The sequence below is a fragment of the Dermochelys coriacea genome, chromosome 5, assembly GCF_009764565.3.
Source record: "Dermochelys coriacea isolate rDerCor1 chromosome 5, rDerCor1.pri.v4, whole genome shotgun sequence".
NCBI lineage: Eukaryota > Metazoa > Chordata > Testudines > Dermochelyidae > Dermochelys > Dermochelys coriacea.
The window spans coordinates 116,500,100-116,515,011 of record NC_050072.1 but is presented as its reverse complement, the minus strand read 5'-3'; the positions used below and the strand labels follow the sequence as shown (position 1 = coordinate 116,515,011).

The window sequence follows — 14,912 nt, the reverse complement described above, 5'->3', positions numbered from 1 at the left end:
TGGGGTGTGGCATTCCTATACCCAGGCTATACTCCAGTTGTTGGAGCAGCCTATAGTGGGTGTTCAGTTTTTTTGGGTGGGGGGAAAGAGGGCGGGGGGGGGGGGAAACAGGGAAAAGATTTTTTTTTGAGGGAAGCAGACACTTGCTGTAAAATTTTTAAATTTGTCAAAAAAAGAAAACACGCAACAACAATTTTCCATGGAAAAAAAGCTTTTGTGGAAATGCTGAGCAGTCTCCTTTTCTTTCTTTTTTCTCCAGAAGCCTACAGTAAGGCCCTATTCCAGCAAACGTGTGAGAAACTCAGGTCAATGGGATTATATAAACTAGTTAAATTATGCATGTAGCACTTTTAGAATTGGGCCTAGTTAAGTTTAAATGTAGGATTTTTTTATCTGATTAAGCTTCTGTGAGATTTTTTGCAGAGAAATAGAATTAGTTTGTTTTTATATCTGCAGGTTTTAATTCTTGACAGTTAGTGCACTTGTTTTAAACAATACCTATTATAGGGTGGGGGTGTGATCCTGAGTCACTATTCAGCCCTGTTCCTCATTGCTCCAGGGGACAAGTAAACTGCACCAGCAATGTACCAAGTGCAGAGTCAAAATTGTGCCCATTCCCCTTCCCATCATGCCCACTCCCTATCCACTTTTGTGGAACAAGGCATGGCAGCTCTGTTGAGGATACTCTCCTTTCCTCACTGTGACCTGCCCTGCAGGTAGCCTGCACAGTACAGAGTTCCTTATGCTCATGCTTGCCTATGTTGTTGCATATAATCCTGCCCCAAATCATAACTTTAATACTTTGTACCTATATAGCTATAGCACTTTTCATCTAAGATTTCAATGCGTTTTACAGATAGCTGGGGAATCTGAAGCACAGACAAACTTAGTTTTGGCATGTGAGGATGATGTTTATGTGAAAATTGGTCCTTTGATTTCTGTCTGTATTTTACTAACTCCTTGTATATGTGCCTACAATCTGGAGTAGATGCATTTTTGAAAAAGAAATTGAAATATATGAATAAACAAATAAAAATAAGGGCCAGATTGTGATGCCTTTATCCATACTGAATATGACCTTATCCACAGATAACCCCATGAAACTCAATGATGTCAGGTACTATTGAGTGTGAATATTACCCTAAGTGCTTTGCTCACACAAAGCCCAAGATCTACACTGCACCTCATTCCACTATAATTTCTTGGGCCTAATCCACTGTGGTGTTAAGTGCTTTCTACGTTGACTAATTTCAACAGAGGTCCATGGGGATCTTTTTGAGATCAGGCCCTTATTTTGATATAAAGTGCCAGCGAGCCCTCATGATAGGCACGTCTACCAGTTTTCTAAACAGAAACAGTAAAACTGTTAAATTTTAGTGCCTATTTATTTCAATGCAAAATCAGACTGGTCACCAATTTGCATTAAATTATTTTCATGCTCTCAGTCAGCCTCTTCTTTGGAGTTTTATTACTGGAAATATTTGCTGAAATTCATTTTTGCTGACCAGCAGATCTGGCAAAATTACTTTATAGAAATACTGAGAATACTTCCAGGCTACAGTGATTTTCAATTTTTTAAAAAATGTAAATAAGCACCTGCCTGTTATGGAAGAAACCGTTCTAAAAAATTATTTACGGTTTTGTTGAGCACCAACCACTTGATCCAAAAATCCCTTAAAATCAATGGGATTCTTTCCACTGACCTTGATGGGGCTTTGGCTCAGGCCCAGACAGTGGCTCAGTGCTATGCAGACTTGGTGTCTATCACAAGGAGTTTACAATCTGATGCTTCAATCCTGAACATATATATGCACATGTAATAGTCCCAGTAGGACTACTCAGTCATGGAAAGTTACTTACGTGGATAAATGTTAGAAGGATTGAAACCTAAGGCCCAGATCCTACTTGTATTTACATCTGCACTCAGTGGAATTACATTGATTTGGACCCTTCACAATATGGACTTTTATTTCTTCTAGTGGGATTACTGATGTAAATTACAACGAGGAGTCCTTGTGGCACCTTATAGACTAACAAATTTATTTGGGCATAAGCTTCCATGGGCTGAAACCCACTTCATCAGATGCATGGAGTGGAAAATACAGTAGGAAGATATATATAGCAGTACATAAAAAGATGGGAGTTGCCTTACCCAGTGTGGGGGTCGAGACAAATCAATTAAAGTAGGCTATTATCAACAGGATGAAAAATCATCAACTCCCATCTTTTCATGTACTGCTATATATATCTTCCTACTCCATGCATCTGATGAAGTGGGTTTTAGCTCACGGAAGCTTAGGCCCAAATAAATTTGTTAGTCTATAAGGTGCCACAAGGACTCCACATTGCTTTTGCTGATACAGACTAACACGGCTACCACTCTGAAACCTGTCATCATGTAAATTAGTTTTTTTCACATAGCAGTCTTCCGTTAGAAAATTCCACTTATTTCAGTGGAACTATCCCTGACAGTAAGCAGTACAAACATATTTAGTTGTCAGTTTAGATCTTCAAGTCTAGAGCCTGCACTGGGTTTTCTTAATGCAGACCCCAGTATGATCGCTATGCTCAGTATCATTTGTAGGATCAGGCCTTTATATTGTAAGCCCTTTGGCACGGGGACTTCGTGTATACTGTATAAGGTGGGGGCATACTGTCACCACTAAATAAATAATGATGAAATAGTAATCAGCAACTTGACTCCTCCTTTCAGAGTAGCAGCTGGGTTCGTCTGTATTCGCAAAACGAAAAGGAGTACTTGTGGCACCTTAGCGATTAACAAATGTATCTGAGCATAAGCTTTTGTGAGCTACAGCTCGCTTCATCGGATGATCATCTGAGGAAGTGAGCTGTAGCTCACGCAAGCTTATGCTCCAAGAAATTGGAACCCTTCTGTAATAATTGCGGAAAGCATGGCTTGCTGGATGGTTTTGGTGCTCTGCCTTTTCAGAGCAGGTGCCCTGACCTTCCCCACGTGATTTAGTGGGTGAATTCTGCTATTTAAAAAAAAATATTTTAAAAAGGGAGAGGCGGCTCCCCTGCGGCTCCTCCTGCACCCTGGCCCTGGAAGGGCAGGCACACAGACAGCGGGCAGCTCCAGCTGCCGATAGCCCCGCCCCCTCGTTTGCATATCGCAGCGTCAGCCTTAAGCGCCTCACTTCCGCGGCTGCGCCGAGGAGGCGGGCGGAGCCAGAGCCAGAGCCAGAGCCGCGACGGCACAGCACGGATGAGGCGCATGCGCGGTGCTGGACGGCGCTGGAGCTGCGGGCCCGGCGCGGGCTCGCGGAGGGGCCGGGGGCCGGCCGTTGGCGGAGGCGAGGCGGCGGGCGGCTGGCGGGGCCTGGCGGGCGGCTCGCCGCAGCAGCTGGCGGAGCGATACGCGGACTTGGCCGCCAGCCACAGCGAGGCGGTGCGGGCCCGCGAGGAGCGCGAGCGCCAGAACGCGCGGCTGCGGGACGAGAACGCGCGGCTGCGGCTGGAGAACCGCCGCCTGCGCCGGGAGAACCGCAGCCTCTTCCGCCAGGCGCTGCTGGGGCCCGGCCCGGAGGCCGACGCGCCGCCCCGGCCCGGGCCCGGGCCCGGCCCCGGCCCCGCCCCCGCGCCGCCGCAGGAGGAGAAGGAGGAAGCGGCGCTCGCGGCCCAGCTGCGGCGGCTGCAGGAGAGGCACCGGCGGGCCCTGCAGCAGCTGCGGCGGCGCCGGGCCCAGGACGGGCTGGAGGAGGACGGGGAGCTAGAGGAGCTGCTGCAGGAGGAGGACGGGGAACAGCAGCAGCAGCCGGAGAAGAGGAGCCTGGTGCCGCCCCTGTAACCAGGGGGAGGCTGACTGGGCTCCGCAGTGGTTTTGGGACCACCCCTCCCCCACAGCCAGATCACTGGGGTGAGGGGGGCCCCCATCACTCTCTCCACCGCCCCCACCCTTTGGTGCCTGAGGCGGACCCAGCTGGCAGCACCCTGGGGCCGCCTCACAGCGGGGCGCCTCTGCCCTGCAGGGTTTTGGGGTCCCAGGAGTAGGCACGGGCGGGAGCTTCCTGCAGGAGAAGCCGCAGCATCTGGAGGAGGCCCCGAGGAGCCCCACGCAGCAGGCGGGAAAGGGCCTCATGGCAACAGGTGCCTCGTGCCCTTGGATGTCGAGGAGAGGCTCGTCCGAGAGGGAGAAATGGATTCTGGACGTTGTCCCCTCCTGGCATTGCCCTGTCTGCCTTCTCGGCTTTGATTTTTGGACCTGTGCGTCTAGTTATCTTTGTGCAGGAGTGAACAAATCTCACCGAGGCCATAGTAGCCCTGTAGATGACCCAACAATGGCACATGTGTTAGCCTCCTACTAGGTTTTAGTACCCGTGTATATCAGTTTAAAAAATGAAAAGTTTGTGTGCCAGATTTATTTTGACAGCACTTGAAATGAAAGCTGATAAATTCTTGGAATCCTCCTGAATTGATTGGATATCGTCTGCAACTCCGTTCTCTGTACATCTTTGACTATTGATTTGTTCATTGTTGTCTGTTGCAAAAATTTATCTGGACATGGCACTTCCAATTCATAAAAACACAGGTCATGCTAAATAAATCCTTGACACACCAAAACGCTTTGCCTAGATGTGATTTGTAATATGCAGTTAAATATAATATACACATTATTTGTTTGTACTGTAAATAGTTACTCTTTAAAGTTCTTAAATTTTGGTGCTGAGGCTTTTTTCAAAATTCTAAGAAACTAGCTACTCAATTATTTATCAGATTTTGTTTTAAGTAAAAACTATTTTTCGCTTACATAAATAACGGACACTATTTTAATTTTTAGTTTCTATTTGCTGTCTGAAAGAACCGCCTCATATACGTATAGGAGTAACATTATTTGCATCAGTAGTCCCGTTGCCTTTAGTAGGACTAATCAAATGAGGAAAGTTAGGGTTGGATTGCCACTATTTGTGGGATGGGTCTCCTAAAACTTAATTACCAAACTCTTGACTGAGAGAAGATGGTACTTTTATGTATGGTGTATGTATGTATGTATGTATGGTGCTTTTTTTTTTTTTTTTTTTTTTTTTTTTTTTTTTTTTAAAAACAACCCCCCACACTTCAACTTTGTTTGGAGTTAGATATATTTATGGGAAAAGATGAATGCTTGTACCAACTTCACTATTGTTTTATATATAATTTAGGTTTAAAATAGTCTGTGTAGCATCCAATGTACAAATTTAATTGTGATCTAAAATGTACAGAATTGTTTATTAAACCAATATCAATATATAAAAAGCATCTTAATTAAGTTTTAGGGTATTATACCCCTTTAATGTGATAGGTGTAAAGGGAACCTTTTGCTTTGCAGTTCATCTTGCTGAGTCTTCAATGGGAATTCTAGAATGTCAGTTTTTGAATGAAACTACCCTTACTAGCCACTTCAAATTGGCTAATAAAAGTATATTAGTGATGTACAATGGGCACAAAAAATCAGTGACCTGTCCAAATGTGTTTTCTAAATAAAAGTTACTGTGTTCTGTGAACCATTCCCAATAAAGTAGATGTATAAAGTGCAAATGAAAAGAGGAATTTAGAAAGAAAAATGCCCAAGCAACTTGTATGGTTTAGCAGAAGAATAGTATAATACAGGCTTATAGTACTTGAGTAGATGTATTAAGGCCCCTTCCAGGCCTACATTTCTATGATTCTATGATAGTGTGTTGTTGCAATATAATGGTGGAAAACATCTGAACACAGGAAATTATTTCTTAAGACAAAATGTTGCTCTAGGCATTAGGGCCTTGATGCCAGGATTTTATTCAGTGTGCCACAGTTCATTCACAGCATGTTCCATTTTCAAGACAGTCAATCAAATTGGATATTGCAGTTCTCAGATATGGTGAGAGAAGTTAATTATTACCATAAAGGAAGGTATTTAAATATTATAGGTAAGTTTATATAGCTGATGCATACCTTTTAAGAGATTTAATGGATAAACAAAGTGAACTCAAATAGAAGGATCATTGGTTCTAAAATGTAATATGTAGGTCTGGCCTGCAGCTTAGAAAGCTCAAACAAAATTCACCCAGGAGCTTCTATTCTAGTGGGACTCTGATTTCATACTAGAGGTCTGCTGAAATACGTAAGTCTTTCAAGCATTATTTAACGTTAGTACACTCAAGGTCAAATTTTTAGCTGGTATAAATTGTTGTTGACTTCAGGTCAGTTATGATAGTTTACACTAGCTAAGGATCTACCCCGGTGGTGGTGGTGTCTCTTGCTATTGGAACACATTGGATAAAGATTGATGAAGATGTGACTCCTGTTGGATTACCAGGATTGCTAAGAGCTGCAAGAGCAGGCTCTTAACAATCTTCAATATTAAAATTGTCTTTTAATACCATAGCAACAGTAACTTATTTCAGGCTCTAGTGCAATGTAATTTACCTTAAAATCCTTGTGGTCGTCACTGGTACAAGAATAATCTTGATGATATTTTTCATGTTAGAACTCACAGCAGCAAGACTTTAAGGTGATGGGAAGGAATGTTACAATTTTATAGGATACCTAACCTTCCCCCTTTCTAAACTTGCTTGGTCTTTCTGTTTTGATTCTCTTAGTCCTATATCTCTGGTTCTTCTCTCACTCTCAGTAATTTAGACTTTAGATGTCTACTCAGGACCAGAAATCATAGTTGTCCTAGATCTTACATTTTTTACTTTCTTCAACTCCCATGTTTAAGTCTGTCTATCACTGTCTTCAGCACATTCCCAGTGTTCATTCTTCTCTTGATCTACTTGCTGTGGAATCCTCAGTTGTCTTTTATTGTGCCTGGCGTTGGCTATTGCACTTCCACATTTATGTTCTTATTGAATACCTGCTCTTTGACTAAATGTTTTTCTGGGGGGGGGGGTTTTTGCAGAATGTCGTCTCCAGACTATTTTCTGTAAATGGAGCTGTGCCACCCCCATTTTTTCCTTATCTTCTCTAATTTATTTGTTTTTTCATACAATTAAAAATTGCCCGCCTAGTTTTCAAAACTTGATTCTATATCCTTCTAGTTTCCTTTCCTCCATGCCTCCCTCAAACATTTGGCGGGGAAAGGTGCTTTCTCATTTTGGTTGCCATAATCATCTGTAACTCCCTGAACCAGTGAATCACTTCCCTCTCTTTTTTTAAATCTCTCTTTAGAACAAAATGCACACACTTTTTTTGGCTGCCTTATGATTCACATACGGTATTTTGTAGTACCATGTGTGAAGAATTTAGAGGAAAATCAGACTTCTATAATCGTAGGGTTTTTTCATACTTAGGCTTCTGTTTCTCTGTGTAAATTGATCAGAATAAATAATGAAACTTGATTATTCTAGCTAAATAACTTTATTAAAATGTGTTTTACAAAACTTGAAAAACAAATTGAGGTATTTTAACTCACTTGCTGAAATATCCCACTCCATTTGGAAAAATGAAAACCTTTTGATCTGGGTGTAGATTTGCCATCTCCCATCATAGATACTAAGGTCAGAAGGGACCATTCTGATCATCTAGTCCGACCCTCTGCACAATGCAGGCCACAGAATCTCACCTATCCATTCCTACGAAAAACCTCACCCATGTCTGAGCTATTGGAGTCCTCAAATCGTGGTTTAAAGACTTCAAGGAGCAGAGAATCCTCCCTCAAGTGACTAATGAAAAAATGTCTCTTGTTTCTTACATGAACATTTAGCCGCCTTACCTGTGTACTGTTCGTTATCCATCTCTTTTGTGGCCTCTCCATTTCTCTGGCCTCACCCCCCAAAAAAAGATTCACCAGAAGCTATATCCATACCTACATTAAAATCATTTTTGGGATGTGTGCGTGCGATGGCAATTACTTTAAAACACATGCTTATGAACAGAATATCTCAAGTGTTGGTGCCATAGTTAATATACATTCTACGACTCTTCTGAGACCTACTTGGTTTTATTAAATATTGCTTTCTGAAGGAGCCTTTGTCCGCTACACTCATATCCTTGAATATGTTAAGGCCTTGGCGTGCTTTAACTTGCCCACAGAGTATAATGAAATAAATTAAATGTCTTTGTGATAAACTAAAGCAGTTCCGATTAGTTTAGTTCACTTACCCTCCTATGAAAGAAGTAGTCTTATGCTTCCCTTTTCACAATCTCCTCTCTGTCCTGTATCAATTTATTTGTACCTACTTCCTACTTACACCATTAATTTGTAAGCTATATGGAAAGTCACTGTTCAAAACAGACTGCTGAAAGTGATGGTTTAAAATTAAAATATTGGCTTGGAGCTTTGCGAGTTGTGATAAAGTAATTGTGCCTATACAGTTACTATAATATACTGCTGCTCCATATGAAACTCCTTTCCTCAAAAAATCAGACCTTGTTACAATTAAAATAGTAATATGCTAAAATTTTATTGTATAAAATATACAAAAGGTTTATTTTGTTTAAATTTTTGCTACTAATATTTCTCCTTGACCAGTTCTACTGAACCCCTCGTTGTTCTGTCTACCAGCTTCATGCATACTAGAGCAGGACTGAGCTAGAATAGCAAAAGACTAGAAGAGTGATAAGAGAGGCTGTAGAGTGGTTGTTGGAGGAGTGACTATGGAGGAGGAGGAAGGGGTCAGTGTCAGCACAAAATGGGTAGGGTGGCAGTAAAGGAGAGAGAATAGTTGCATACCTCAGAAAAAGAACATATGTGATTCTTGTATGCTTTCCTTTCATTATGTATCACTGAAGTAAAGCTATTGAATTATGTTTAAAGTAGTTAAATTTAATGAAAAGATTTAAATTGGATGTAAGGTGTAAACTTAAATGGGAAAAAGTGTCAGACTATCATCACTGGGGAAAAAGTACTTTGTCGTGTGCAACACAGACGTGGCATGCAGTGACTGCAAGCTCCTGAAGGAAAATCCATTACAATGAGAACCTAGTTGAGTCTTCATACCGATGTAGGATGGGATCTACAAAAGTTCTTAAGTGTCTAAACTCCAGCTGTAAGCACCTAAATCCTGATTTTGGCTCCACTGTGCTCCATAAAACTCTTGCCAGTCCTTTAAGCACCAAGTGAGTTTAAGTGCCTAAAGTTTTTCAGGGTAAAAATGTCATATACACCTATGTTTCAGTCTCTGGGTATCTGCTGTCACGCATCACACGGCTGTCTTCCTATAGTCATCTGGGTATCTAACTGTAACAAACGAGGGGAAGGTAGGCATTTGGTGTATTTTCAGGGTGCCTACTAGATTGGGTCTCATTCAAAATACAGCTGGAGAAGGAATGGCCCACCTTAAACTTATAGTCAAGTGGTGAGAGCACTCACCTGGGATGTGGGAGGTCCAGTCAAGTCCCCCTATTTCTGCCAGCAGACAAAAGAGAGGATTTGAATGGGGCGTCCTACTTCTCAGGAGAGTTCTCTAACTACTGAGCTATGGGATGTTTTGCTGTGGTGCTCTGTCAGTCTCTCCTGTTGAAGCTCTTCTACAGTGGAAAATTATGAAAGAGCAGGGGGACTGGACCCAAGGTCTCCCACCTACCAGATGCATGCCCTACTCATGGGGTAATAGAGTAATTCCCATTCTCTCTCTCTCTCTGGTCCAATGACTAAATATTTATCCACAGGGGAAATCATTGGGCTTGATGCTCAGCATTACAATGCCTAAGTCCTTTTGTGGATCCCGTCCCTAGCATTGGCTGAGACTATTAGCAATAGCATTCATTAGGACCAATTACTTCAGATGAAATTTGTGTGGATAGCAGCGCTCCTATGAGTACTGTAGACTGTGAGTGGGTCGGACCTTTTTTTAATGATCACACGTGGGCAAGACCTCTGTTTTACATCCTTTCTGAAACTTGGCACCTGTTTTAGCACAGTGCTTCTTGGCCCCCATGCTCTATAGCATTATCTCAGTATTAACCTGAAAAGGAAAAGTACTGCAATCAATGTCACTTTTACAGCTCCTAGGTGTTTTTTGAAGATCTCGCATCCAAGTGCTTGAGCTAGCCTGCCATTGATTAGGTTGTAAGCACTGAGTAGATCATAGGCCAGGTGATATAGCTGCAAAGCATATTTTATATCATGCCTGATATATTAGTGGTCATGATTGTTACTAATAATGGTTACTTATGAAAATTATAGAGATAATAATCCACTGAGGTGTAACAGCTGGTGTGCCTCTACATTAATTGCAAAAATTTAGCTACACCTTTGTTCCTATTCTTTCATTAACTCTGGACCCTTCCCTCAGCTTCAGTCACAACCATGCCTGTATGTGTTCAGTAACACTTTATCCCTGTGTGAGGCAGTCAGAACAATCTCTTAGTAATAAGAAACTGAAGTGGGAATAGTGACTGGGAACAGTTTGGTTGGGTAAAGGCTCAGGGCTAGATCCACAAAGGGACTTGAGCATTGCAATGCTGAATGTAGCACTGCCTAACTTTTAGGCACCCAGCGGAATCCACAAACCCTGCATTAGTTGTCTAGGCTCCTTATAAAATGCGTGGAGAGAGAGAGGCACTTGAGAATGGGAGCCACAAATCCAGCATGTTAGGCATGGAGCTACCTAAGCTGGTCAATAGCAGATGCTGAAGAGAGGGGTGTGCCCTAAGTCATGCCTCTCTCAGGGAGTTTGGTGCCTAACTCCAGGCAGGAGGGACCCATGACTGGAAACACTTCTGGAGTCAGGCACTGTAGACACCTAAGCTGTTTCTTGCAAGAACAGAGAGGACATGTACCTACCTACACACAAAATGGGAGTGTGTTTGTAGGAGAGAAGGCCTCCTGAACACCTTTAGCCTAGGGTATTCACCTGGGATATGGGAGACCCTGGCTGAGTTCTCCTTCTTCCTGATAAGAGAATGGATTTGAACAGGGATCCTTTACCCCAAGACTATATAGAGTCATTCTCACTTTCTGTCTGGTCTAACGTATATTTAATTATTTTTACAAAGTGGCTTCAAAAGGAGAGACAGAGGGAGACTCACATAGAATATCCCATAGTCCAGTGGCTGGGCACACCTATGAGAGGTGGGAAACACCTGTTGAATTCTGTCTGTCAGGCAGAGAAAGGAATTGAATCAAGATTTTTCACATCCCAGGAGAGTCCTCTAACCATTGGGTTAAACAGGGTAATTAAGCTTTTTTTCTGGCCATTTTGTGTGTGTGTTGTGCTCAGAACACACCTGCCCAATTAGCCCCACAGGCAAAATAGCCTGTCTTTACCTGATTTGAGGATCCTGCTGGAGCTTAGGTGTGACATAAATGTCTAGCTATCTTCCTGAGCAATGTGCATGTCCACAGGCAGAAACTTAGGCAGTTAGGGAACTCTATAATGAAAATTTTGGTGATGAGTGAGTTTAGGCACCTACAAGGTTAGGCAGCAGCTAAATGAGGGTTTTTGTGGCTTGCAGTGGGATTTAGACACCCAAGTCCCTTTGTGGATCTGAGCCTTGTTGACTTTTAATGAAATGTAGGCTCCTCAGTGCCAAAATCACTTCTGAAAAGGAGACTTGGACACCTAAGTTATTTAGGTGCAAAACCTCAAAAGTATTAATGCATCTAACTCCCATTGAAATCAATGGGAGTTAGAGGTATTTAATTTAGAAGTCTGAAGATCTGGGCGTTTGGCCTTGCAACCCTGAGCAGAGCAACACGTAAATATCTTTAAAATCTGGGTCTAACTCACCAAGCTTGGAAGATCTGGGCTTTAGACAGTTTATCACTGGGATGGTTGTAGGTGCAAAATGTCAGCATTTGTGTACCTAAACTTATTTTGCTGAACTTGTGAACATTCACCCTAATCCAGATTTGTTATTTTTCACAAATTTTTCAAAACTTTTTCTTTTTTTTTTCTTTTTGCCTTGTCATCCCACTAATTCTCTCCTGATGACTATAGAATCTTCCAGGAAAGCTCCCGGTAGATAAGAGCTATAGTTCCCTCTCCTCCTCCTTATTCATTTAAATTGCAATAAGGGAAAAGGGAGAAAAAGAAAAGCAGAAATAAAATGTCAATAATAGTTGAATCACACACAGTACCAATCATTATTATGATCATCATTTTTTTTTGTGTTGCCTCCTTGCTGTTTTGAAGAAGCAGCATAGATGTAGAGGTAAGGAAATTGATGCAGAAATTGATGTCCTAACCTGTGTGGGTGAAATCTGGACAGTGGGGGCTGGACTAGGGAAGAGGAGGAGTTACTTGGCCAGCAGCCTGACTAACATGTTTGGAAAACCAACCACACCCTGTAGACACTGGGCCAGTTCAGGTACTCACAGCAAATCTACCCTGGCCCATTATTTGGGGAGGAGGTAGGGGAGTTGGTTTCTAGCAGCAGAAAGAGTTGTAACCCTCAGTTGTTTTCTCCAGGGTAGGAGAGAGAGTTCCATTTTAATTCTCAGAAGAGTCCAGCTAACCTCACCTTGACAAGAGGTGTCTCTCTTCTCTTTAACCACCCTCACTGCCTCCAAAATGGCTACTGGAGACAAGTAGTAAAGAGAAGCCAGCCTGTCAGGTCCCCCTTCTTCCCAAGCAATCAAAGGGCCAAAAACAGTAGGGAGAAAGGTAAGCAAGCAAATCTGGATTGGGAAGTATTCCTTGAATGCCACTATCCAAGGAGAGCGGTCTGACTGCTAGTTTCATCTGTTAGGCTTCCCTTAGGCTGGAAGCCAAGGGCTTTAGCAACCCAGAGACCTGCTTCACCCAGATAAATCTTCCTGCCTTGGAGGGGGACAACACAACAGTGAGTACTGCTTAACTCCTGTTCAGATAGACAGGAAGGGTTCTGGGACAAATGAAGACCTAGTCTGTGGGTGCACATTCATGTGAAAGTTCACATGGTGCCTGGCAGGCGGTAGCCCCACCAGACACCTAAGCAACAGTCAGGCTTATAACATTTATTCCATTGTGTATTGTAAATTTAATCTTTCTTTGGTCAGTCCTAGAGAGCTTCAGCACAAGAGTAAGGCTGGTCCAGTGATTAGAGCTCTAGCTGAGGACTTGAGAGTCTTGGGTTCAAGTCCCTGCGCTGCCACAGACTTCCTGTGTGATTCTGGGTGAATCATGTACCATCTCAGTTCCCCATCTGTAATATGAGGATAATAGTATCTCCCTATTTCACAAGGCTGGGTCGGTAAATACCTTCAGGATTGTAAGATATTGTGGTAATGGGGGTTCACATAATAGTACCCAACTCTTATATAGTGCTTTTCATCACTAGATCTCAAAGTACTTTACAAAGGAGTTCAATATCAGTTATCCCCATTTTACAGACGGGTGAACAGTGGTACAGGGAGGTGCAGTGATTTGCCTAAACTCATCCAGCAGTCCAGCCAAACTGGGAAGAGAACCCAGGTCTCTGAGTTCTAGTCCAGTGCTCAAGCACTAGGTCATACTTCACACAAGAGAGAACAGTCCACACAGATGATCCAAAAACTGTATATAGGCCTTGGGATTGCTCTGATTTTACTTTTATGCTGTTTGTGTGATTGAGAGTCTATTTAGTTGTAAAAGGAGAAATAGGATTATCTGAGTATCTGATTATTGTTGTGGGGTTAATTTATTCATTGGTGCATCTGTTTTCCAGTTTTTTCCTTTAATCCTTATTCTTAGACTGAAGGGTCTCCACTTTGAGTGCCTGTGTTGATTTCACCTGTGGACATATTGAATAGAGAGGGAGAGAAGGTTTCTCAGGTGACCAAAATAGAGAGATGGTTAAAACCAACACCTTGATCTCCTTCGTATGATTAGTAATTAATATCCTTAATATCACTACTACTGCATCACCAAGAACATCACCTCTAAGCAAGCACTTGCCAGGTGAAGAGAAAAGATAACCTACATCACGTGAGTCTCTCTAGCAGAAAGCAAATGTGAAAATCATCCAACTGCTGTCCGTAAATTGAAAATTAGAACAAAGGATGACCATTGAGATCTGGGCTTACCCCCCCCGCCACATTCATCTAATGCACCCACAACCGTTCTCCTTTGTAACAAGATGAGGCACAGTCTCATAGCTACTGTCTCAATACTGTATTTTCAGTGTGAACATTTAAGTCACTAATATTTCTGAAATTAATCAACTGCTAAGCAGTGCATTTTGCATTTCATTAATGCACACTTTGTTCAAGCAAGTTGCAAAAAAGTTTGCTAGCTCCCCTTCTGAAATAAACATACATAAATAATATAGTCCCACCTGTTTTTCACTGCTCCAGCAGAGGCTCCCTCATTCATTAACTTCAATGGATGGTACACCCATTGACTTCCCAACTTTACACTAGTACTGCAGTCAACAAGATGTGATGTTAATCCAACAATTTTCTTCAGGAAAATAAAATCAAAAACTACATGGCAGCTGCTCTTAGACACTCACTTCCGAGTCTGACATCTTCCAGCTGAAATAATGGAAAAAGAATATTTTGTTTCTGCAACCACTGTAGTCACCATGAAAAGGTCTGAGATTCTGGGTCATTTTGGACAAGTAAAGATTTTTTTGTCTGTCTTGCTACATGTAATCTTGACTGTGCTTCTTTGTGTATATGCAGTACAAAAGTCTTTAATTTCATGACCATATACTACTACTCAAAGAAAACAGTATAAGGCCATGATCTTGCAACTGATTGCACATAAGGGTTCACCTGTGCAGTCAGCTGCAGAATTGGGGTTTAACATCAGACTCTTTTTTTTTCCTCCTACAACCTTAGATATCGTGTGTAGCATCTTGTAACATCTTTGAAATTCTTGCTTGTGTGTGCTGTCTAGTATAACTTGACTTAGACCTTTTATATGGTAAGATCCCTTATTTCTAAGACTTGTATTTTAATAGTTTAGTCAGGAATTGTGTACTATGGAAGTTCTTTTTAACCAGCAACACAGCTTTCTTTAGGTGCAATTCAGGAGATGAGGTAGTTAATTACAAAGCTAACTTAGCTACATATATATGGAGAG

General features: G+C 42.1%; 1 protein-coding gene across 1 annotated transcript; it reads left to right on the top strand.

Annotated features, from left to right (window-relative positions):
* The first annotated feature begins 3,172 nt into the window (after window positions 1-3,172).
* TUSC1 (tumor suppressor candidate 1) lies at window positions 3,173-4,581 on the top strand. Its single transcript, XM_038402429.2, has one exon. It carries the CDS (start codon window positions 3,227-3,229, stop codon window positions 3,806-3,808), a length of 582 nt encoding a protein of 193 aa, XP_038258357.1. The 5' UTR covers window positions 3,173-3,226; the 3' UTR covers window positions 3,809-4,581.
* The last annotated feature ends 10,331 nt before the right edge of the window (window positions 4,582-14,912 follow it).

Coding starts and splice junctions, on each gene's coding strand:
- TUSC1 (XM_038402429.2), top strand. CDS start 3,227: ATGAGGCGCATGCGCGGTGCTGGACGGCGCTGGAGCTGCGGGCCCGGC.